Raw genomic sequence first — 24,571 nt, forward strand, 5'->3', positions numbered from 1 at the left:
CCCTTTTATGAAAACATAAAGGAGAGAAAGAAGGTTGTCTCTGAGATTCCAGATCAAGAGACGAATTTTCAGAATAGCAGCTAATTGCTGGTCTGCTTTGTGTGCCAGACATGGAGCAGAGCCCTCCTGGGTTGTTCTGATGGGGCAGGTGGCAGCACAGCGGCTGTCACCCGAGAGTCTCACTTTGAGAGCCAGCTCCACTGCTTACTAATCTCCTGAACTCCAGTTACTTGCCCTGGCAAATGGGTGATTATGAGGATTGAATAGGTAAATGCATTTAAAAGAGCTTATCATGACAGTTGCCTGGCACACATTAAGCCCTTCAGTGTGGGTGTGCACATTCAACATGAATGCCCACAGAGACTGTGTGTTATGCCCAGGTCTGTGGGCTAGAGGTAGTGAGCCCTCTGATCCACCACCCCCCCCCGCCCAGCCCCCAGGGCCTGAGGGCACAGCAGGTGCTGGACCCGCTCATGCATTGCTGAGTCACTTCCAATCCCTTCTCTCTGACACACTTGTCTACGTTGTCCTTCTTCTGTTCTGCGGTAGGCGGTAACAGCAGTGACTCGGACACAGATGTTGGGACCACCGTCCTCAATCTGCAGCCCCGAGCAAGGCGCTTCTTGCCAGAACAGTTCTCAAAGAAAGGCCCCCAGCCCTATAAGATGGAATGGAAGAACGAGGTAGACGTTGATTCCGGACAGGGGCAGCCTTGTGCCCCCCCAACTCCACACAGCAAAGAGGGGGGCACCCAGACCCCAGGCATGCTACGGCAGCCCCTTCTCTCCAAAGGCCAGTTTGGCCCCGTGAAGGAAGACAGTGGGACTGAAGGCGTCCTACCCAAGCCACCACCCAGGCTGGTCCGAAGGGCATCAGAACCTGGCAACCGGAAAGCCCGATTTGGAAGTGAGAAGCCTTAATGGAAATGGCCAAAGCAGAACTGGGATGACTGACCCGGTGCAGCTAGGGTTCGTTACTCTGAAACCTGACACAACAGTGGGATCCATTTAATACCCTCCATGCATCTAAATACTTTCATTGGGTAGTAGAGTCACACCATTGACTGACGGGATGAATGCTTAACCCAAGAAGAGGAAAATCAAAGAAAAAAAGCCCCATAAAATGCCTTTTATGACTTCTCACTAGCACTTATATTCTTCGCAAGCCTAAAGAAAAAAATTGTGTGCCTTTATTGAACTTGAATGACAGAACTTGAAGTTTTTAACACACCCATGTTGGTGAAAATTTTAATATATACATATATGCCTCAGATTTTATTTATGAAAACCTATGTATATCTGTAATCAGTTTGTAAGCGAAGGACGTTAAAAATACTCTACACCTTTCCAAGGCGTAAAGGGCAGCTCCGGGAGGACGGTGGACCATCTGCTCAAAGCCAAGGTGTTTTTTCCCATCCTGAGCTGATGAGCAGTGGTAAAGGAAGAGCACAGCATGGAGAAGGGATGCCTGGTGAACTCAGACTGGGGAGGCAGTCAGAATGTTTGGGCAGATGAGAAGGCCTGGCTCCCAGAATGCAGATGTCCGTGAAACAATGAGTCAGCTGGATTTAATTTGTTCCTCATGCTACCAGATGTTTGAGGGTGACCTAGAGATTCCATCTCTTGTGTGTGTTTGAATGGTGCAAAGAGAAAGGCTGTGTGCATGACACAGTGTATGACAGACTTGGTGGCAGCTTTGGATGAAGTTCCAGTGTGGGTCTTATGGTGTACGTGGGGAGACAAGGCAGCCGCTTACAACTTGTTGGCAGGTTTTACATTGTGCAATACTGGGAGGAGGATGCAGGAGATTCCCTTTCATGCCCATCTATGACTACCTGCTATAGAATTTTTCTGTAGAACATTCTAGAACTTTGAAAACAGATCAGAGGCTCCAAGCAGTTTATAGAGACAGTATTCCAACATTTAACAAATTGGTGAGCGTTCAGATTTTGAAATTTATTCAGAAAGCACTTTGGAGAATATAGGAGTTGTATTTTTTTCTTTTTTGCACTACTCTATAATTTATCTTTTTGCCCCTCAATAAAGTAGTGACTCAAATTCTTTATATAAAAATGGATGCTACTCATCTGAGTACTTTTTAAAAGTACAGCAGAAAGACAAGAAGTGGAATATAATCATTAAAGATTAATATTTGAATTTCCATCTTAAACTGTAGATTTTATTGGCCTTTTTTTCCTCCCCGAAAAAAATCCTCTTTAAAACTGAACTGGAGGGATGCCTGGGTGGCTCAGTCATTAAGCATTCGCCTTCAGCTCATGTCATGATCCCAGGGTCCTGGAATCGAGCCCCACATCGGGCTCCCTGCTTGGCAGGAAGCCTGCTTCTTCCTCTTCCTCTACCCCTGCTTCTGTTCCCTCTCTCGCTGTCTCTCTCTCTCTCTGTCAAATAAATTTAATCTTAAAAACAAAAACAAAAACTGGACTGGAACAAGACTCTAAATGTCTGGGTTTAAATACAAGTGAGGCCATGCATACAGTCCCCTGGTTGTGCATTGGAGATGCAACCAAGGATACAAACGACCACAGTATTGTTAGTAGGAAAACATTAATGAATTAGACTATACCCAGAAATCCCCAGGGCTGTTTTTCCTATCCTCTCCCTTTAACCTCACCAATGTGGAGAAATAAATCTACCCTTTCTCTTATCTTCCACAGTCTTGGGATACTGCTACATTGGGAGTGAGGCAGAGGGAAAGATAAACGTACAAGGTACAAGTGTTTGAAGAGCACAATTTCCTTCCCAAACTCTTCCATGTTGATCAGTGAAGGCAGGACAGACACCATTTGAAAACTGTAAGCTTAGGACTCTGTGCCAAGTATCTTAATTTTAAATGAAAATATTTATATAAATAAATATATGTATATCTATTTCCTCCTGAAAAGAAATTAAAACTGACTTTTAACTTAGAATTTTATTATAGGAATGTGATTCATCAAGAGATGGGATATATATTTTTGAGAATGCCAAGAGTAAATTTTTAGAACTTAATGAAAAGAAAGTTTAAAGTGGAAATTGACCTTAAAAATACATTTCCTGATTTTTTCTGGTATCCTAGAATAATAAATATTATAATATTATAATAGATATTGTAATTTTCTGGAACGAAAGGAGAAAACATGAAAGTTTTTATTGAATTTCTTCTTGTTAAGCAGGTAGACCAAATTCAGCTTGCACTGATTAAAAGTCATAAAGAATTTGGTTGAAACTGTATGAATTAAAAAAAAAAGGAGCACTTATGTCATCTTATTATCAGTTTAATTTTCTTATTTGTTAGATGACAAAAGCAGTGAAAAATAAATTTGACTTCATTTTGTTTTTTCTCTATACTTTCTTTTTTCCTAATAAAATTATTAAGTTCTAGATATTATAGGAGAAAATATGAAACCCTTTAAATATCAAAAGTCCAAATTTCCTGTACTACAGAAAATCCCCAACCCTTTGTAAATGACTCCCCTAATTCAAGTCATACTTGATCCAACCAAAGTTCCAGTGTGACTATACAATTTTGATGGGACTTTGGTATTTGTTGTAACAAATTTGACTTAAACTACCTATAAATGCAAAGTCTAGGCTTATTTCTTTACCTGTAATGCTACGGGCTGACTGTTGGGAACAGGACAGTTAGTGAACAACTAGAAATTGGCTCCAAAGTTCAAAAATTTAAAAAAATGTGTGTTTTGTGTATAAGCTCCCAGAATATCTGGAACGAAATTCCCTTTAGCGTTTACTAAGCTTTGTAATGGGGGAGGGGAGTGTTTATTTATATAAAGAGCATAGAGAAGTTATTACATGTCTCAGTATGTTTTCCACTTGTCGTACTGCCCAAATCATGTTTATGTTAAAACTGGCATTTTATAAAAGTAAGAACTGTAATATTGTTAGTTTGAAGTTCACACTTACTTTCCTCTCCAAAGAGTGATTAAAGAGATTTCTTTGGTTGAAGTAGGTGTTGGCATTATCTGCCCAAGCCTGAACATTGTATGTTGATTCCCTTTGTTAAGATGAACGAGGAATGCTCAGGACTCAACTGTCGGATGATCTGAGAGAGAGAGAGAGAGAGAGAGTGTGTGTGTGTGTGTGTGTGTGTGTAACTTTCAGAGCAAAATGTGTAGCTTGCTGGTACTTTATATCCAACATCTTAACCAGGCCCTTTCTTGAATCTGCTTGTAAGGCAGAGAGAACTCCCATCGGGGTAACTGCTGCCTGGCTGTGACCATAGCACTTTGTTCAAGAGAAAAGACACCCTCCTTTAGATTATTTCCAATGTCATTCACTCCACATGTGGCTGACCCCCTCAAACGTGGTTACCCCCTGCAGATGTGCGGCCTAAGCACCCACATGGTTAGTTTTGAACATCTTCTTTAATGTTGCAATGGTACATAGTTTTTTGATCCCTTCTGTCTTCTAACTTCCTACAATTTTTTCAAAGAAAATTCTATTTTACTACCTCTAAAAATAGTCAAGAAATACCGGTCAGTTCTCTTACCTGTCTCATCAGAGAAATAGGTGTTTTTTTGTCTAGAGTTAATGTATCTGCTGTCAATGGATTATCAAATTTTTGATCTGCATAGCATATTGATGATTTTGAATGGCTGAGAACTGACTTCAGGGGTTTCATGTTACGGATGTTTCATGGGGATCTGTGTGGTATGAAAGTGCCCTGTCCAGTAGTCAGAATGCCAACAAAACACCCTGAATTAAATATGCAAATGTTTTTCTTCTCCCTCCTTTTTAATTTCACTGGGTCCCCTCATCACTACAAGTGGTAAAAAAATTTGCAATTTAAATGAGGGCTCTCTGTGTATTTGGTAATTATGCTTGCCAAACAGAAATTTTATGTATGTATACCAACAAAGAATTTCTCTTGGTTTCTGTGAAATGTACAAAAATCTAAGTGTTGAATCAGTATGAAGTGGAAACAGTTAATGGAATAAAGATAAAGATATTTAATCACTATGGATAAAATAATGCATCACAAGAAATCAGGACAGCACCCCAATTTCGATTTTTGCATTTATATATCAAAACCATTTTCATGTGTGCTAAAATGGGATCATGATACCTGGAATTTGTGAAAGGTAAGAATTTAAGAGTATTACAAATTTGAGTTGCTTTAGCTTCAAATATGCATCATATCTCAAAACAGGGATAACATTGTTAACTGTGTTAAAGAAACTCAAATGATGATTATAACTGGTCCATTAATTTTCTCTACGTAAACAGACCCTTGTAAAGTGTTCAAAAATAATGCATGCCTTGGAATATTCATGCTGCCTTCCCAAGCCAACTCAAGCAAGACAAATTAGGTGGATGCCATCAACTGTCTTACCAGATTTATGGTAAAATTTACAAGATTATGCAGGATTCTGTACCAACACATCAAATTTTTAGGTTTTCACTAACATATAGTTTTTGGCACCTACTCAACAAGGTTTACTGTATTTGCTACCATAATTATGTACCCCTGTCAGGCATTCAGTTCAAGTCCTTACCTTTAGCTGGAGAATGAGTTTGAAAGCGTTACAACTTGACATACTTTCTTGTTTTGTTCATTCCTAGAAGATGGCACAGTGAAGGTGCTCTGAAGGTGACCAGGAGAAAATGCTCGCTCTTCTCCATGTCATGACCGCCTGGCACTGTCAGAAGTTGGCTTATGATGCCAGGGCCTAGGTTCCAGCCCAGCCCACAGCACAGACCAGGACAAGCCTGGGTCATGTACCCATTCATGTGCACTCAGATCTGAGGGCCAGGCCCCATAGTCAGCAGCAAACGCGTTTATTACATCAGGTTCATTCCGGAGAGTTCATGTGGTTTCAGTTTCATTAGGCAAACTCAGATAGGTTTAGGTGGGTAAGCTATCCCACAAAAAAAAAAAAAAAAAATTCTCAGTCTGGGTAAGCACCTGAGTCCCAGTGATTCAAAATAGAAGAGATTCTTTAAGCCTAAAGAAAGGTCATCTCCTATTCAATGTTGTAAATTGCAACTATTTTTCCCTCCACAGTGTATGCTTTGGAAAAAAAAAACGGATTTTTTACTTATCAGGATGTAGTATAGTTTACAACAAGGCTGATCAAAATATAATTTTTTATTCGAACAAGGTCCTTAGTCCACTTTTATGTTATAGTTTATGCTATGTAATTACGGGTAATAATTAACACCTCCTTCCTTAATGTTTATAATTATCTTTTCCCCTTGAGGAACAGTGCAAGCTGTTTGAGAGTATCCAATTCCAAATTAAAATCAGCATTATCTCTTACAATGTACTGAATCAGGAAAACAGAAATTGTCTATATTGTGTTCGTACACAGCTGTCTGTGAAGTGGTGAGTTTAGGTGATCTGTTGGGGAGAAATGAGAAATCTACCGTAAAATATTGTGTTAAAATAAGTTAGTATTTGTGTATCTGATTAAGTACAAATAAATCCTACTGATGAGATGTCATCTTAAAACAATTTGCTTGCCAAAGATGTGCAATAAATTTCAGATTATGTATACATTTGGTATTAGCATATGGTTTGAAAAGCCAAATGCTTGTTGTTCTTATTATTAGGACGCGTTTTAGCCTAACTGGAGGTTAACATTTCCCAGTGCTTCAGGATCCTGACTTTACATATACAGTCAGGATGCAGCAACAGCTCCTAAAAATTACACTCAGAATAAATGATAACACTTTGTTATAATTTTAAAGGGACTGTATTATTAAAGAAAATTATTACTACATAAATGGCAAATTTCTTTGGGAAAATACAATTTTAGGACAGAAAAACAATTTTTCTCAGTCCATCACCCTGTTCTGAGAAGAGCTACATTATACATCATCCTGGCTAGATCTGTGGGAATCTTATTTCAGAGACTTCTGGAAGGCTAAGGTTTCCAGAGGGAATAGGACATGGGAAATCACCATGCTGGCTTTTACTGTACATTCCAAATAAAAAGCTATCCCTTCTAGCAGGTGCCCCAAAGCTGGAAATTTCCCCTAAGCGGATTGACTCTCCCAGGGCTCCCCCACAGGTGTCTAAACTTCTTATAAAAGTGTCCCACAGAAAAGACGTCTCCTAATATTCAGGACATGCAGGGAACAGTCTATCATAATTGCCCACACATGTTCTCTTACAGCTAACAGAGGACGGGGCAGAATGTCTCAACACTCATTACTAGTTAACCTTGTCTAAGCTCTGCCATCCAGTACCTCCCCGGAGGTCATAAGCTGACGGTCCCTAGGCCTTTCAGATTTCGTGCCCTACCTGATTCCCTCAGTGCCCGTGACTTCTCCCTGCCATCCCCCTTGGATGACTGCCCTCTAGGGATCTTTAACATCAAGTCCACAGAGCATTCACCAGCATGAATTCTTCAGTGGCTCCCCCTCAGCTGTGGGAATAAAAGCTCACTCCTGAGCATGGTCCATGAACTACTTCACAATCTAACTCAGGGACTCTCACCTCTGAGGCACTCTGGAGTCTGGTTCTAGAGGTCTAGGGCAGGTTCTGGGCATCAGGTGACTCTACTATGAAGCCAGAACCATTGGTTCTTGCCCCTTCTGTTTGCTGCAGGCTTAACTTTTGACTCACACACTTGGGTTTTGGAGCCTTGCCAATGTTACTGCCCTGGCCAAACATGCCCCACTCCCTTTCTGATTTCTGCTCACCGCTCTCTGGACATGAGCGCAGAGGTATACCATCCCTCCAAAATCTTCTAGAACCCAAAACCCTGAGGCTCATTCACAAAACTTAGCAACTGGGGTTGGTAAAATGCTGAAAGGATGCCATATTCTTTATAAACTTTTGAGGCAAGTTCAATGCCCCTAAAATAAGATTCCATATACTATTAAGTTGAATTATGTGAAACTGCAGGTAATTTTGACCTAGAAAAGTAGCAATTTCATGTGGCTCAACCTAAATACTTTGGACATTATTATGGAAGTTGCTCAGGGACTAAAAAACAAAACAACACAAACTTCAGTGGAACAGATTTAATTTCCCTGAGATCATAGTCCATAAATTATACAAAAACTGTCTACAGAACAGTGGTTTTCAAAGTTTACTGTGTACACAGAGCAGCTGGGGATTTTGTTGAGAATGGTTCCCAGCAGGTCCGTGCTGGGGTGTGAGTGCATGTTTAACAAGCTCCAGGGGGAACGTGGACACTGCTGGTTCTGGAACACACGTCGGAATATCCACACATCAGACATTTTAAGGAGAGGTAGAAGCATACATCAGAGATACTGTGGCCTGGTTCCCGACCACTGCGATAAAGTTAAATATTGCAATGAAGTGAGTCAAATGAATTTTCTGGCTTCCTAGTATACATTAAAAATTATGTTTATACTATACTATAGTCTATTAAATTTACAGTAGCATTATGTCTAAAAAAACAATGTACATACCTTAATTAAAAAGACTTTATTGCTAAAAAAATGCCAACCACCATCTGAGCTTTCAGCAACTGTCAATCTTTTTGCTGGTGGAGGGTCTTTTCTCAGGGTTGATCAGGGTGGTGGTTGGTGAAGGCTGGGGTGGCTGTGGCAATTTTTAAAAATAAGACAACAAGGAAGTTTGCCACATCGGCTGACATTTCCTTTCACTTGAACACTTACCAGGCCACTGTAGGGTTGTTAACTGGCCTGACTTCAGTATTTTTGCATCTTAAGAAATAGAGGGCCAAGGAGAGGGCAAGAGATGGGTGACCAGCCAGTTGGTGGGGCTCTTGGAACACATACACTTATGGATTAAATTCACCACCTTATAAGGGTGCGGTTCATGGCACCCCAAAACAATTATAACAGTAACATCAAAGATCACTGATCACACATCAACATAGCAAATATAATGAAAAAGTTTAAAATATTGTGAGAATTACCAAAATGTGACACAGGCGCAAAGTGAGCAAATGCTGGTGGAAAAATGGTGCAAATAAACTTCTCAACACATGGTTGCCACGAAATTTAACTGGTTAAAAAAAAAAATAATGCAGTATCTGCGATGCACAATAAAATGAAATGCAATGGAATGAGGTATGTCTGCATAATATTTATCTAAAAAAAAACCCACTTGAGTGTGGACAATAGCAAAAATGTCTCTCTACTCTCTATATGAAGATCAACCCTGGTTTTCATTCCCATTTATCTGGTAACTGTAAAGCCTTAATAAATTTATAGGCTTTATTTAACCTCAAAAATAAAGTGCTAGGATTTCAAAAATTTAATAATGACTACATTAAAGAATGTCTAAGAAACTTGCCTGTTTCTGAGTGCACAGAAAAGATAATCTTCGGAGAAATTCAACTTCATTGCATAAACCCTTGATTACTTATTGTCCTTTGAGTCTAAGCTCTATGCCAATTTGGTGTGCTCCTTAAGGGCCACACCATTTTGTATTATATTTTGCTTTCCTCAAAAGCACTTAGCACTTCACAATCACAACACTTCATAAAAAGTTAGTATTTTCCTTGTAGCTAGATAGGAGAAAGGACAATCTTCAGACATCCAATTAATTATCTTAAACATTTGGGTTTAACCCATACACAACTTCTAAAACTAGAGAAACTTTTTTTTTCTGCTTTCATACAATACATTTACAATTATACGTGTGTTGGTTGAAAACAAGATTAATTTCCCAGTGGACCAATGAAAAAGAATGAGAGGAATGTGAACTTCGGTAGTTTGCATGAGGAAACGAGAGGCGGCTCCAATATAATTATTATTAACAGGTGACATTATCCAAGTAGCAAGAATCACACAAATGCTTCCCTGTGTTTTTGTGCTAACCTTCCCTCTGAGCCTACCAGTTGGACCCTGGCATGCTACTTTTGTAATGACCATTAAGCCTAGGCCTAGGAAAAGGCATTTCCCTGTAGATCAGTGTGTAGCTCTTTTGTTCTCAGGTATGATATTAAAGTGAGAGAAAAGAAATGACTTTCAACATAAGATACTGTAGTTAAGTCTGTCTCATGAGGCATGGCACCTGACTCTCTTACCTGCATGAGATGCTCCTCTTAAAGGCATTCCTGTACTTTGTCTTCTCCACTGTGCTCTACCATCATCCAACCCATGCAGCCTAATGGAGCCCTGGCTTCCGGGAGCAGTTCATGCCTGATATCCAGGGAGAACTAGCCACAGTGACAACCTCAGCTCTCTGCAGAGCACAGGGCCTCCGAAGCAATAGACACAGGGGACAGGCTCCATGAACCTGCTTCTCCTATTACAGAGCGTGACTGCTAAGATCTAGGGAGAAGGTAATGTTTCAGGATCACATAATCTTAATACTTCAAACTGAGTTAGCTATCAATAAACACAACCAAATCTCTGGCTTTGACTTGAATCCAAACCTGTATGTCTCTAAATGATCCTTCTTCTACCTCCATGAGGAAGTGCAAGTGTCGCTTATTAAATACAGGTTTCTGGGCCTCCCCTGGGCCCCCAGAACCAGTGTCTGGGGGCTGAGGCAGCCGTGTGATCTTTCCCCAGCCTCCCAGGTAGAATCTTGTTAGGACTTGAGAAAGGTACAGGCTAATTTCAATAAAGCAGCTTATTCAATCTCTAGGCTTCTGATAGCACAAAAACCCTTGGTTTATACAGTGTGACACGAAGCCTGTGTCCCAGCGGATCACTTTGTTAATGGGTTACCCTGTTTTTACTTAGCAGAGGGCCTATCACCTTCTGTTATCTCACCACCACCTTCTCGTCCTGAAGCTGGTAGTGTTTCCCCCTGGAAAATCTGAACCCCACCGGCAGGGTTTGAAGAGGAGACTTCTACATAAGATTTAATACTTTCCCCTTTGACAAGGCTCTGACTTCTGATCACCCTGCAGGCTGGACCTGGGAGTCTCCCAACAAAGCACACCTGCTGGGGAACCACCCTTCCTGGCCGCTGTCCCTTCCTCATGGCCTCAGAGTTGGTTTCTTCTATCCAGTTCCACTCTACTCACGTTTTAATTTGTCACTCCCACCACCGGCACCACCATAGCGGGCTCTGTTGAGTGACATTAGGAAAATCGCCACGAGGGCCAGGACAGCCCCCAGGCTGGGGGGCCCACATGGGCTCACCTCCTGAGCTAGCCCGGAGAGGAGCGGGGCGATGATCCGGCCCACGGCCGTCACGGACTGTCCCACGCCGATGACCGTGCCGCTGGCCTGCGCCCCGCCTGCGGCCAGCTGCAGGTCGGTGATGCAGGTCCTGCCTACGGCAGTGGACACGGCCAGCAGCGAGGAGCAGAGCACGGCCACGGGCACGGAGCGGGCGGAGGCGTGCAGCAGCAGCAGCAGGCAGGTGAGCGCGCTGGAGTGCAGCAGGAGGGCGTGGCCGTCATGCCCGTACAGCCGCAGCAGGGGCCCCAGCGCCAGGCCGGACAGGGCGCCCAGCGCGCTGCCATAGCTGATGAGGTAACCGGCCGCCCGCGGCCGCACCCCAAAGCGCTCCTCCAGCGCCAGCACGAAGTTACTGTAGTAGAGCATGACCGCCACTGCCATCAGCAAGCGCACGGCGAAGATGTCCCACATCTCGGAAAAAATCAGGCTCTTCATGTCGCGCAGTGTGGACGCTAACTCCAGCCAGGGCGGCCTGGCAGGTCTGGTGCGGACTGTGCTCCTGGGACGGGTGGCGGTTTCCTGCCCGTGACCATCTCTCCTTCCCCAGGGTGCAGAGTTCCTCCTCGCTGGCTGGTCTTTCTCTGCACTGGAGAGCTGAGCTTCGCACCAGGGAAACAGCCAAACCAGACCTGGTAGGACGGCATGGGATCTGTCGGCTGCACGCCCGGACTCGCAGGGTGCCCGCAATCCGGGGGAGGAGCACGTATGTGCACGAGATTTCTATGCTGTAGTTTTGTATTAGTACATTTACTAACCTCTGTCTTTGAATCCAGTTTTTAACCATGGCCACAGCTACTTCTACTCCATTTTGATGGTAGAAATCCACTCTTCACCTTAGAAAAATTCTATACCTACAAAATGTTCACTTTTTTCGCCGGCTCAAGAGCCCATGATGGTTTCCTGTATCATGGGGTACCGAAATTCTCATGCTGTATATTTAAATTCACTACCTTTCTAACTCCGTGCCTGTCCACCGTCTTGCCTCCCCATCCATCCACCCTCCCATCCACTCCCCACCCACACTGCATCACATTCTGAGTAGTTATGCTTCCTAAATGCTAAGGCCTGTGCTAAACAGTAGGAATATATTAACAAGACAAGGCCTATAACATCCCTGCCCTCAAGGAATTTAAGTCTAAAAGGGGGTTTGGACAAGTAAAACACAGCAATTGGATTACAGGTGAGTACTGTGCTGGGGGAAGCTCACTCTGTGAGCAGAGGCTGCCGGCCTCGGCTTGTGGGAAGTGGGGCAGCTTGACACCAGTGACCTGTCAGGAAGCAACTGCTTGGCTCTGCCCCCTGTCAGGGCCCACCATGTGCTTTTGCAAGTCACACCTCAAAATATTTTGGGGTACCATTCTCACAGACCATGATGTATGATCTTACAGAGAAGCCCAATTCCTACTCAGATAATCCTACTTCCACCCTTATGACTGGTGCATTCCTGCCTTGGTCGTTTTATGTATCCCATGCCATCCAAATAGAAGGACCTACTGCCAATCCATGCCCCCAAATTTCTTGAAACTGAATTCCAGCTAGGACATTTTTTCCAAACTCATTCTGTGGAGTTTTTGGTCCTTCCACACTTAAATTCAACTGGACCATGGCCCTTCAGACCGCTTCATGCTGTCATGTTTTCAGCAACCACATCTGTGTGTGTGGTTTCTCCACAGTCGAGGGGGACTACTCACCAGGGACTAATTTATGACAGAAAACTTAACCACATGAGGATGCAGGCCTGGCCTTTCTACCACTTCTTATCTTTGCAAGGGCCCTTAGACGTTTTACACAATCTTGATAAAAATATGAAAGGGCTATCGCCCCCGTGGACTGAGACCAAGAGTATAATTAAAATAATAAAAATGATAATGATGACAACAACTGATGTTTACTGAGCATGCAGTATTCTTGACGCAGCGGGGTGAACTGCTCGCATGCAAGACCTCCCGGGCTCGCCCTAGTAAGACTGGGAGTGTTGTTATCCCATTTTATGGATGAGTAAACTGAGGCAACTCGCTCAAGGCCCACACTAAAAAGTGGCACAGCAAGAATCTGAATCCAAATCTATCAAACTCCAGAGTCTAAGTTCTTAACCAAGAAATCAGAAATCATGCCACAAAAGACATAAAAAAGGCCCTTCTCAGGCAAAGTGGCCTATCAGAATGAGGATATGAGAAGCTGAAGGGGTAAAAGAGGTTTAAGAAAACAGCCAGTCACTGAGGGGAAAAAACGCAATACACTGGTCACTGCGCTGGAAGGCAAAGCCCAGTGTGAGACACTGTCCATTGGCCTGCCCCTATCACTCTCCCCTGCTATTCTTTGCATCAGCTTGGCCTGCTGACCTCTAAATTTCTTAAGAATGCACAAGAAATCCCTATTACTATTTTTAGCCATTGCGGTTGAGAACACTTGTGGCTGAACTATCCCTGACTGACTCAGATCCACTCACAGGCTTAGGTGAGGGCATGATATTAAACAGCATCATCGCTGGAGAATCCCAAACAGAAGCCCATGATCACAGTCTTCGTTTATACCCTGACTTCTGACTTGGAGAGCTATCACATTCATCACATTCCTTCATGTGGGAAGGTACCTGGCCACACCAGTCAGTCATGGGCTTCAGGTATTTTATCTAGATTTGCACTAATCCGTCAGACCTCACTTCCCAGCCGAGGTTACAGGTTAAACTTCTGGCAGGAGATCATAAAGTATTCGTATGACAATTTACATTGAACTCCTGAGCTCTGTTTCCTGAGTGTGATATCCTAGCTCAACATGGAATCCATCATGCAACCTGGAGCCTTGAATACAAAGACTAAAAAAGATGTAGTAGAGTAGGCTATCATTAAATTTAAGGAAAACTGAGTAACATGAACAAATCCTCTTGTTTCTGAAGTTGTTTATCTAAGGCTCAGGAAGGTACCAGTCTCTAGGCAAAGAGGTTTATCCTCTTGGCTTTAGGCGACTGGCCCTGCTTCCAAGGAGTTCATAGTCCAGTAAGTGTTCTTTTATTCATCCAATGTTATTGAACATTGGCTTTATGCCTGGCCAGTTCTGGGCAGGAGTGACAACGGTGAGAAAATGACTACCCTGTGGCATTTAGTTTCTAACAGAATGTGTGGGGAGGTAGGGAGGAGAGAATATAAGCAAGAAAACAAATGGATAATATAATTTCAGAAGTGCTGTAAAGAAACCGGAGTTATGTGTAATAGAATCATCAGGAAAAGCCTTTCCAAGGAAGCAAATATTTGACACTTGAATGATAAGGAAGACCCAGTAGGGTGGTTCAGTGGGTTAAGCCTCTGCCTTCAGCTCAGGTCTCAGAGTCTTGGGATGGAGTCTTGGGATGGAGCCTGACATTGGGCTCTCTGAATGGGAAGCCTGTTTCCCCTTCTCTCTCTGCCTGCCTCTCTGCCTACTTGTGATCTCTCTCTGTCAAATAAATAAATAAAATTTAAAAAAAAATTAACAAAACAAAGAAAGACCCAGTAAAGGTGTGTGGGAAGAATGTTGTAGGTGGGGGAAAGAGCAAATTGCAGTGCCTTCCTGTGGGAATGAGTCTGGCATGTGTGAGGCTGACCAGGAAGCCAGTGTGGCTGGAGCAGATGGAAGGGTGGGGGGCAGGGCTTGCCCATCCACATGCTATATGAGACATATACATGCTTTAAGCATGATGGGAAGACATGGGCAGGTGGTCTGCAGCAGGAGACGAGGTGACCAACTTTGAAAAATAAATCTGCCTATTCGAATGTAAAGGGGATTAAGAGTACACGTATCAGGATGAGCCCTGAGTGATGTACAGAACTGCTGACCCACTAAATTGCACACCTGAAACTATCATAGCAGTGTAACAACAACAAAAACTCTGCCTATTTTAAGAACAACAAAGTGTAAGGAGATAAAAGTAAAGCAGGTAGATGGGTCAGTATGAATGCATAAACCAAACAGCCTTCTTAGGATGAAACGTCAACATACCAGCATTGAGGATGAAGACAGAGAAACAGATGAAGGCTGTCAGATAAAATCCACCTTCTAGTTCCGTAAGATATCCACCAACCATGGGGCCCAAGATGAAGCCCACACTAGATGCCGCATTGAATTGTCCAATTACTAGTGGCCGTTCTTTCTCTGCAACCAGATCAGAAAGCAGAGCCCTTGAGATGGAGAGGGTATGTTTAAAAATACCTGCAAGGGGATAAGAAACATGCTCTGTAACATTTTTCAGACCAAAAGAATCTTGGATGTGAACTTGCATTTCATCTCTATCACAGATGGAGTTCTGGTCTCCATTCTCTTTGAACCTCTAAGGTTTGTACTTTCATCCCACTGTGACTGGACTCCTGATCTAGCCCCACAGTCCTAGTTGGCTACCTTATTCCTGGGAGTCAAGCCCTGCATCCCCTGCTTTCCCACCGTCCACACTGACATCCCAGTATCTCCAGTTTTCTGTTAGCCAAGTGTAATTCGTGGTCACTTCTCTACAGAGATGCATCATTCTTCATTCATTCACTCAGTGAGTAAACATTCGTGCATGCCTACTGTATGTTCAGCATTAATCCTGACCCTGACCCTGAGAATAATGCAAGGATCAGAGAGCAAAAAACCCCACAAATGGACCTCTCTTCATAGAGTGTGTGTATGTGTGTACATGGGTACAGGTGATAACTTGCTAGAGAGGAAGAGAGCAGGGAAGGACAGGGAGTGAGGAAGAATATAAAAACATGATGACAGGGTCATCTAGACACTACCAACTGATTTTCTCCTAGCAAGAGGTTTATGAATTGGTTGACTAAACAAACTGAAAGGTGGGACATGACTTAATAAGAGATTAAAGTGTATATAGCAGCTTTATATTCCTCATACTTCTACTGATGTATTTGACTTGTCTGTAGCCATACCCCCATATGTTGAATAAACAGACTGAGGGGTTCTGGTACCGTATGCTGCCCGTCACGCTGGCAATACATGGCAGCAGTTCAGTCAGTGTTGCTGGCAGGTCGGCCTGCCGTGCTCCTAACTCTGATGCAACACAATGGTTTCCAGTTATTTCCTTGAAAGAAGCATCACTCTGTACATCTCTTGGCTTGCACCCTGCTCCTGGGTTCTATATCCAACTGGGTGTAAACATTAGAGCGGATATTTGCCTGATAACCAGACTCTATGGGAAGCAAACTTACAAACCTGTCTTAGAATTAGACAGATTGTCTCTAGATCTATTTCCTTTAATGTGAGAAAGGACCAGGCTGGAAGATGATTCGTAAAAGGCCTAGCAGAGATCCTGTAATTATTTCTGAAATGATACCGATGTTGAGTTCACCTTACATACCCGGGGAAGGAGGACTGTGGTGAAGGTGACCCAGACTAGCTTCCTGTTACCTTCTAGAGGCTGGGCTAGGGGATAAAGAGAAGAGGGGAAAACCATGTGTCTACCTCTGGTACTTCAAACTCTGTCAGGCTCACCTTCAGATCCAAGGACCTGAACCTACATGACATTGTACAGCATAACCCTTGCAAGGCTCCCCCAGGGCTCCCTCATATTCCTGGGCCAACCAAACACTGTAGAAGTTCCCATGGCAGGAGAGAATTTTATGTGTAGCTCTCCTGTTAGCCAAGAGTAAGACATATGTTAGTGGAACTATCACTACTCAAAGCAGGCTCATTTCATATTAAATAAAAACATTTTAATCTTCTCTATAAATTTCAACCTATTGTATACAGGGCCAATTACTCTGTAGTTCTTTAGAATTACAAACAGCCTTAATGCTGAATGGTGGAGTGTATTATATTTAACACTGCAACTCAAACCAAGTATGTACAATAACTTTGACTCCGAATGCACATACAGCAGCCATCAGTTGGATTTTTTGTGGGGCGGGGTGCGAGTTAGGATGATAGCTCAAATTTAAAGTGAAGACCTTTGTAAGTATTTTCAGGTTTTTGAGTTAAAAGAAAGGCAAAGCATGAATTTTCAAGGGTTAACTCAAAAGACTTGGAGAGTAAGGATGTATGTCACAGAAATGGTGTGAAAATCCCAAATGAGCTGATCATCAACCATATGTTAAAAGTACTTATTTTATGCTCTGTTCCTTTGGGACATTGGGTGAAAAGGAACAGCTTAACTGACTAGGGGCAGAGGTCCAGGGCTGCAAACTTGTCCACCAGGGCAGCTGAGTCTATTGGTGCTCTATTGAGTCAAGGGAGAAAGAAACTGAAACTCCAGGGTTCTAACTGAGAAAGGCAAAGAGAGAACAAAGAGCTTCCACAGGGCCTCCCTACCCACCACACTAGGATAGCAGTCAACAGCGGCAGCTCAAAGAACGGACAAAATAAAAGCCATTTCGAAAATGTCAGGAACATTCAAGATCAGTTTAGAAACAGAAACTAACCCAAGAGCCACACCATTGTCATCCTAGTATCTCCCCCGACCAGCAGTAAATCCCCCGGATTTACGGGAGGCTGCCAGAGAGCTACAGTGGGAGATCTCCATCTGAAGTCAGGAAGCCCAATTTTAAAACCAGAAGTTGGCCAAGGGGAAGAATAATAACCACAGCGCTGGCCAAAGACAGTTAACAAATTCTTACTGACTGAAGGTAGAGAGAGCGATGGGAAGGAGCCAGGTCTGTGCAATGGTATAATGATTCATACTGACAGGGAAGGCTCCAGGCCCCGTCATGGACAAGCTCTGTGGCTGTGCTCATCTGAGCAGAGCCTGACTGATACCAAGTCCTCCCTCAACAGCAGCGTCTGGTGTTCCAGTTATAATCGCTCTTGCCATTATTCTCTCTTGACATAAGCTGTAACCAAGAAGGGACCAACAGGAGAGCCTGGGCAGCTCAGTCAGTTAAGCACCCAACTCTTGGTTTTAGCTCAGGTCACGATCCCAGGATCCTGGAATCCAGCCTCACATGGGGCTCTGTGGCTCAGTGCAGAGTTTGCTGGAAATTATCTCCCTCTCCCTCTGCTCTTCCAGCTGCTCATACAGACTCACTCTCTCTCAAATAAATAAGTAAATTCTTAAGAAAAAAAAAAAAAAAGGAAGAAAGAAAGAAAGAAAAAGAAGGCACTGACAGGTAAAATGGTCTCTCTTTATACATTTACAGACAATTGGTTTATTTTGAATGAAAACGCACCCAAGGACAGGAACTTACCCACAGGGACTCTAGCCAGGGCAAACAGGAACACATTGGTAGATGCTCCAAGAATCAGATAACCGAGGGCGCTGAACAGAATGCACACCAGCAAGGAAGACCGTCTTCCAACCACATCACTCCAGCAGCCCTGAAGAAAGCAAAGAACACAGAAAGTCCTCTGACCCCCACCTTTAACCACCACCACCATGGAGATGCCCCCAAATGTGACCGAGATGTGATGCCAGATGGGAGACAACTTACCACCAGTGTGCTGGAAAAGAGCTGCAGAATGCCATAAGAGGAGCCTACAAAAAAACATCAGTAACATCAAGAAAATCAGCTGGACCCGTCATGAAAATGGATCAATGTGATAATAATTACACAGATATTAACAGGAAAACATTAGGGGAAAAGAAGACCATTTTTAAAAAGGAGATATCCCCCCTTTTTTTTTCAGTTGGAAGGGTAAAGCAATACAATTTTTATTAAAAGACCTTCAGGGATGCCTGCGTGGCTCAGTTGGTTAAATGTCTGCCTTCAGCTCAGATCATGATCTCAGGGTCCTGGGATCGAGCCCTGCATCAGGCCCCTTGCTCAGTGGGGAGTTTGCTTCTCCCTCTGCCTGCCACTCCCCCTGCTTGGGCTCTTTCTCTCCTCCCTCTCAAATAAATGAATCTTTAAAAAAAAAAAAACAAAAACAAAAAACAAACCTCAAAAATTGAAGGAAGTAGGAGAGAGACTACAGCAAGGGCTGCCCACAGTCTCTGAGAGAGGCTTCTGCTCTGTAAGGATGCATACCCCCAACTGAGAAGACAGAATAGAGAGTACTCGGGGAATAGAAATCCAAATTCTACAAAAATTCTACTAAGTCTAAAAGTTTCTGTATCCTCTTATATGCCTCTAATATTCCGGTTTTACGAACTGCTTTAGTTTTATAAAGAACTGACAAAATTTTATAGAGTGCCTTTACCTCCATTATAGCACATAACATGTCCCTTCTGCTCTTCACAAAAACCTTTGGGCCACTGTGGGGGCTGGTATAATTCTACTTTCCAAGGGAAATACAAGTCATGGCATGCAGGACTTACCAAATACTGTGTCCACCACAATCTCCCAACATCTGCTTATCCAGCTTGCGAATAGTCAAGGGCTGTTAGTCTTTTAACAATTCCTTATTAATTGGCATAGTCCTAAACCCTGCTAAGCCCTGTCTCTTTGGTAAATCAGGGACTTTCAGATGGAGGTTCTATGCTGCACAGGCAGAGAAACCCTACAACCCCCAAAGATGCACTGGTGGTGGTCAAGCCTCACCCTGAGACCCTTTGCTGTGTGAATTGATTTCTGTAGATTACATTTCTTTGGTTCCCGCAGGCAGGAGTTTGTACCTACCCTTTGACACACACAGCCAGCTCCTTGGAGAGGCTCAGGGAGGAACTGTGATGTAACTGGTGGTGAGGGCAAAGAAATGATGCTAACCCTCAACAACTCTCTGAACACAGGTAGTATAGGAAAAGATGAACTATATTCACTCCAGGGTAACATTCCTAAGTATTCTAAAAATTCCTTTTAGCCCACTTTGAATTTAGCTTTGGATGATATTCAGCTATCAAGACTGATTTTTTTTTAGGTTCTTAGTCCAGAGGATTGAAAATTCGGTGCTCTGAAATGTACAATATTAACTACTTACCTACTATTCCAGCAACTGTTGGACTTGCTCCAAGAGACTTGACATGAAGGCTCAGTAAAGGGACGACCATGCTGACACCGAACAAATCCTAGACAACAAAACACTGATCAACTCAAATTAGAAACTGATGCTTAGGTATTCTTAAAGTGGTAATTCTAATAACAAACTGATTAAAAACATAAACCAATATCTAATTTTGAGGAAACAAGAAATCGTAATTCTACAGTATGCTATACCCATCGGATTAAACTTATCAAAGAATCAAAATACAATGTTTTAACAGTTGCTACCTATAAATGCCTGACCACCATGACCAAGAATCATTGCAACTTTAGCTTCCTTGTGATTGATCCTTAATGCTCAAGGAGGATGTGCTATAGAAGTTTTTCCAATAAAAAACAAAAACAAAAAATGTCTGTGTGTAATGAAGTGGGAAAGGAGGCAGGGATAATGCCTCTTTCTTTCTTTCTTTCTTTTTTTAAGATTTTATTTACTTATTTGACAGAGAGAGATCACAAGTAGGCAGAGAGCGGAGAAAGCAGGCTCCCTGCTAAGCAGGGAGCCCAATGTGGGGCTTGATCCCAGGACCCTAGGATCATGACCTGAGTCGAAGGCAGAGGCTTTAACCCACTGAGCCACCCAAGTGCCCCAATACCTATTTCTTGACAAAGCAGCATTTGCTTCATAATATGAATTTCCTCCTGATAGGGAAGGCAACTAATCTGTGGCTTATAGCCTTAAAAATAATACCCGAAAAGAAGGTCTCAGCAAAGCAGGAAGGAGAGAGAAGGATGGGGTACTGGGGAAATCCAGTGTTCTGTAGCTAAGTCAATGAAAGTGCAGGCACTGGGGTTACACAGACAGTTCTAAGTTCCAGTTCCATTACTTACTAAGCATGTGTGCTTGGAAAGTTACTTAATGTCACCAAGCATCAGTGCTGTCATCTGCAAAAAATGGTAATAATAACACCTGTCTGGTAGAAATATGAAGTCCATTAAAAGATGTAATGATTTAGACAGATCTAACACACAACAGCAGTTCAAATATATTTTCACTTTTCTTCAGTCCTAGGGATAAGTACTGATCCTTTCTGCTAGGCATTCTGAGTTAACAGAAGGATTGTTAATTTTTCCTTTAAGTTTTGTTCTCATCCCTACTTCACTTGGATACTTGCAACAACTGGAGTAGAAGAAGGAAACCACATTGCACACACACACAGGTTTCTTTATATTCAACTAGAATTCCTTTCCTTATAATCAATCTGGTTTAAATAGAAAGAAATGCATGAAAAACATTTTTTCTTTGGGGCCCACAGTTAATCTTCTGCTTGTCCCTTCTCCTGGTGGCTGTGCATTCACCTAATTTTAGAAACAGGAACCTCTAAATGTACTTTTCAGTGGCTCTTTTCCATGGTTACATCTTTAAATGGCCATATACTTACTATCTAGTGTTCTCAAGTAGTTCATAAATTTATACTACCTCAACTACAGCTTATTTTGATTTTAAGATTACTTAAATTTTGGGGGCTCTCAGCCTTCTTTCATCAGCCTACTGATATACGCTATCACTTAAAAGACCCCAAATACATCAGCAACCTAATGAATTTTCTGCATCTTTCAGAAAAGGAAACTCAATTGTCCAAAAAGATTTCTTTTTCAAAAAATTCGCAGTATGACTTGTTATTTAACATTCAAGTAAAGGATGGGAGAGAAATAATTAAGTAGGCTGCAATTTATGGTAGGTAATAAGAAAACAGGCTCATAAGTAATAACTGGTGATCAGTATTATTTTAATGCTTTGTGAGCCTGAAAAGGATTAACTATTTCCATGGATGCTGGTGTTCTAGAATTGTCTTTCAGGAAGTTGTGCTCTAAATTCGTCTTCCCCTTACCAGAAAAGGCAACTCCTCTCTTGCTGTGAATCTGCATTTTCTTCAAAACCACCGGCTTTGAATGTATTTTGAATGTGGCAACTGGTCATGTGCTTGTAACCGTTTATAAGGAAATCAGGCGAGAGGGGACACTTAAACCTTTCATGGAACATCTACATCTCTCTACAAAAACTGATGAATACACTAAGAAGTTTCAGGATTTTCAGGGTAGGAACCTAAATATTTCTTGATCAGCAAACTGCCTCAGTAACAATGAATGAGACTTCACTACAGCTGATGAAATAAAATATGAATCTCTGTATCTGGAGGAAAGAAGGGATTGAAATCATAGGTCTTAGCACCATCTTACAATGCTAACCAAAAGGGGCCTAGAAGGTCCTCTTCATCTTCCTTCTTAAACAAATTAAAACCTGGAAGCCCAGATGAGAACTAAAAACAGAACATTTTGGCAAATGACTTCTTTAATCCTGTTTCCTTCCTCTCTTATTAATCTGAAACCATTTCCCCAAAAGTCTTAGGGGGTCTTTACATCTCTCTATATATAATAAAAGTAATAACTAAGTTATGTATAATATTCCTTAGATGTTACCTAACAAAGAGCCATTAGATCCTACAAGGATATCCAAAGCTGCACATACTTTAATTGCTTACATTTTCCATTTGAAAAAAATCCCTACTCTCTTTTAACTTTTGGGAAATCTTACATTTTACCCTGAACATATTAGAGACCTAAGAACTCTCTTGAACAAATTATTACAATTTTACATCAGGCTTGCTAAATTATACTTGCTGTGTGCACAGTTCATACACAACACAGGAGATGATGTGAATATTCTAATCTGTACTGAAAGATCAACTATAATGAATGGCCTGTGGATTCATTTAAAACATTCAAACTATTTTGAATTTTAGGTCATGTTGGTTTTTCTGAAGTCCCCACCTGGACTTTCCAGGTGAGGGTTCAAATTCTTCTCATCTGGCAGAACCAGATAGTAGTACTGTCTGAGGGAGGGAGGCAGTAGCCGATGGACAGTCCCCAGCTTCTACCAGAGGGTGGATGGCAGCCAACTCCCTTCGGAAATGTCAAGGGCGACTCACCATCAATAGTTTTGAATTGCGGATGGCTGGAATAGAACGTGGAAGAGGCATCTGCATGCACTCTAAAACTGAACTAAGATTAAGGAATGCCAGGCTCTGACCTGAAGTGTTAACCATGGGGGCTAAGCGAAGCAAGGTTAACCGGAGCCCTCCTGAGTGCCTCATGATGTGGTGTTTACAGTGATTTGGAAAATGCTTTCATCATTGTCTTAACAACTATTAAGTCAACATTAAACCTTTACAGAAGGATGGTTACAGACTGATGGTTCAGTACCCAAACTCTAGTGAGGCTAATATACTGGAGAGTAGAGGTCTTAACCTGCATCTGGGCAGAAAATAGTAATTTCTCTTTGCCATGACCTAGGGCCTTTGCAGACTATTCAAGGCCCCCAAAGGCAGTCTTTACCCAGTGACACCAGCAAAGAGGAAATCCTACTGAGTCCTCGTCCCAGTTCTCTCCTAACCTAGACCAGCTCACAACCAGGGCAACTGAACCGGGTCTAGACTTGGAAGAAGAAGAGTGAGTACTTGGATCTAGGGTTCCTGCAGATAATGGCCTATGAGCTACCAACACAGCGTTCTGGTAAGACTTTAAGTTCTTCCTGGCAGAGACTGTGTATTACAGGGACTGGAGCTCTACAGCCCTGGCAACACAAAATGTTTTCAGAAATTCTATGACTAATAAATGGATGGATGGATGGATGACTTCTCCTATCATACATTCATCTTTCTAAGCTTTCCATTTTAAGTGGGGAAAATTCATAATTAATTGTCTTTATTAAACCAGGACACACACACACACATCATGATAAAGAACAAATCTGCTTAGCCCAATAAACAGTTTGTTGAAAGGCAGAAACAGGTATAATTCACTATGGTTTGCATTTTTAAACATTTCAGTCTATCAGGAGCCCTAATGAAAATGTGCCTAATTCTGCCCAAGTGAGGTCATCAACAGTGACTTCGCTGACCGGGCCTGGCAAAAAGGCCCGTGTATTCACTCCTACTATACCTACGGCCCTCAAACTTGTTCAGGAGCCCAGCTATCCACTCTGCGTGTTCTGTACCTTTCACAGCACCTAACACCTGGGGTCACCCTTGAGCCCGGGCTCAATCACACTAGACGCTGGTGCTGGGGGCGCATTAAATCGCAGGAGGGGCAGAGGAGCCGCGGACTGGGCTCCGCAAGGGAGCAATGTGACCTGGCGCAGAGTGAAAGAGGTTTGGGGGCAAAAAGAGGCTTGAAAGGTAAGGAGGCACCACCAGGCAGAGATCGCAGGCTCCCAGCCCTCGCTGAGACTTCAACCACTCGGGCTTCAAGAAAAAAGCCACCCCCAATCGGGTTCCAGGTCCAGGACGCAGTCGCCCTTCGCTCCCAGCCCCCGCACTCACCAAGAAGCCCACCAGGTAAAGACAGAGCAGGAAGCGGCGGGCTCCGACGGCACTGGGGCCGCGAGCCCGCGCCTCAGCCCCGGCCCCGGCCCCCAATTCGTGCCTTGGCGTCGGGGTCGCCGAGGCCGGTCCCCCCGCGGTGGCCGGGCCGCGGCGCACCCCCGACTCCATGCGGATGGGTCGGGGGCGCCGACCTCCGAAGCCGCTGCCGGGCGGCCCCCGGCCGCTAGCCCCGCCCCAAGCGAAAGCGGAAGCGAGCGGCGTGCGCCTG

General features: G+C 43.1%; 2 protein-coding genes across 6 annotated transcripts in view; one reads left to right on the forward strand and one right to left on the reverse strand.

Annotated features, from left to right (window-relative positions):
* Nucleotides 1-6,511, forward strand: part of SLC9A2 (solute carrier family 9 member A2) — a 101,629-nt gene extending 95,118 nt beyond the window's left edge. The window contains exon 12 of one of the 2 annotated variants that reach the window (XM_059406353.1): nucleotides 5,580-6,511. In XM_059406353.1, coding sequence (XP_059262336.1) covers nucleotides 5,580-5,605 — 26 coding nt within the window. In that variant the 3' untranslated portion in view covers nucleotides 5,606-6,511. Of the gene's footprint in view, nucleotides 1-549; nucleotides 2,826-5,579 lie in introns of those variants that run through there. The other variant, XM_059406352.1, reaches the window with a different exon arrangement.
* Nucleotides 6,512-7,973: 1,462 nt separating this feature from the next.
* Nucleotides 7,974-24,526, reverse strand: MFSD9 (major facilitator superfamily domain containing 9). 4 transcript variants are annotated; one of them, XM_059406356.1, is made up of 7 exons: nucleotides 24,301-24,526; nucleotides 19,920-20,007; nucleotides 18,494-18,537; nucleotides 18,251-18,380; nucleotides 15,078-15,287; nucleotides 11,061-11,731; nucleotides 7,974-8,261 (listed from the first exon to the last, which is right to left on the reverse strand). In XM_059406356.1, the coding sequence occupies exons 1-7, from the start codon at nucleotides 24,469-24,471 to the stop codon at nucleotides 8,232-8,234; spliced, it is 1,344 nt and encodes a 447-aa protein (XP_059262339.1). In that variant the 5' UTR covers nucleotides 24,472-24,526; the 3' UTR covers nucleotides 7,974-8,231. The 4 variants fall into 4 exon arrangements, with proteins under 4 accessions (XP_059262339.1, XP_059262338.1, XP_059262337.1 ...); XM_059406355.1 differs by having other exon boundaries at nucleotides 7,974-11,731; nucleotides 15,078-15,230; XM_059406354.1 differs by having other exon boundaries at nucleotides 7,974-11,731.
* Nucleotides 24,527-24,571: the final 45 nt, after the last annotated feature.

Source organism: Mustela nigripes, chromosome 7 (genome assembly GCF_022355385.1).
Source record: "Mustela nigripes isolate SB6536 chromosome 7, MUSNIG.SB6536, whole genome shotgun sequence".
Taxonomy (NCBI): domain Eukaryota; kingdom Metazoa; phylum Chordata; class Mammalia; order Carnivora; family Mustelidae; genus Mustela; species Mustela nigripes.

Coding starts and splice junctions, on each gene's coding strand:
- MFSD9 (XM_059406354.1), bottom strand. CDS start 24,471: ATGGAGTCGGGGGTGCGCCGCGGCCCGGCCACCGCGGGGGGACCGGCC. Junction 18,538..19,919: donor AACAGTTGCTGGAATAGTAG/GTAAGTAGTTAA, acceptor GTTTTTTTGTAG/GCTCCTCTTATGGCATTCTG. Junction 15,288..18,250: donor CCTGGCTAGAGTCCCTGTGG/GTAAGTTCCTGT, acceptor ATCCCCTTGCAG/GTATTTTTAAACATACCCTC.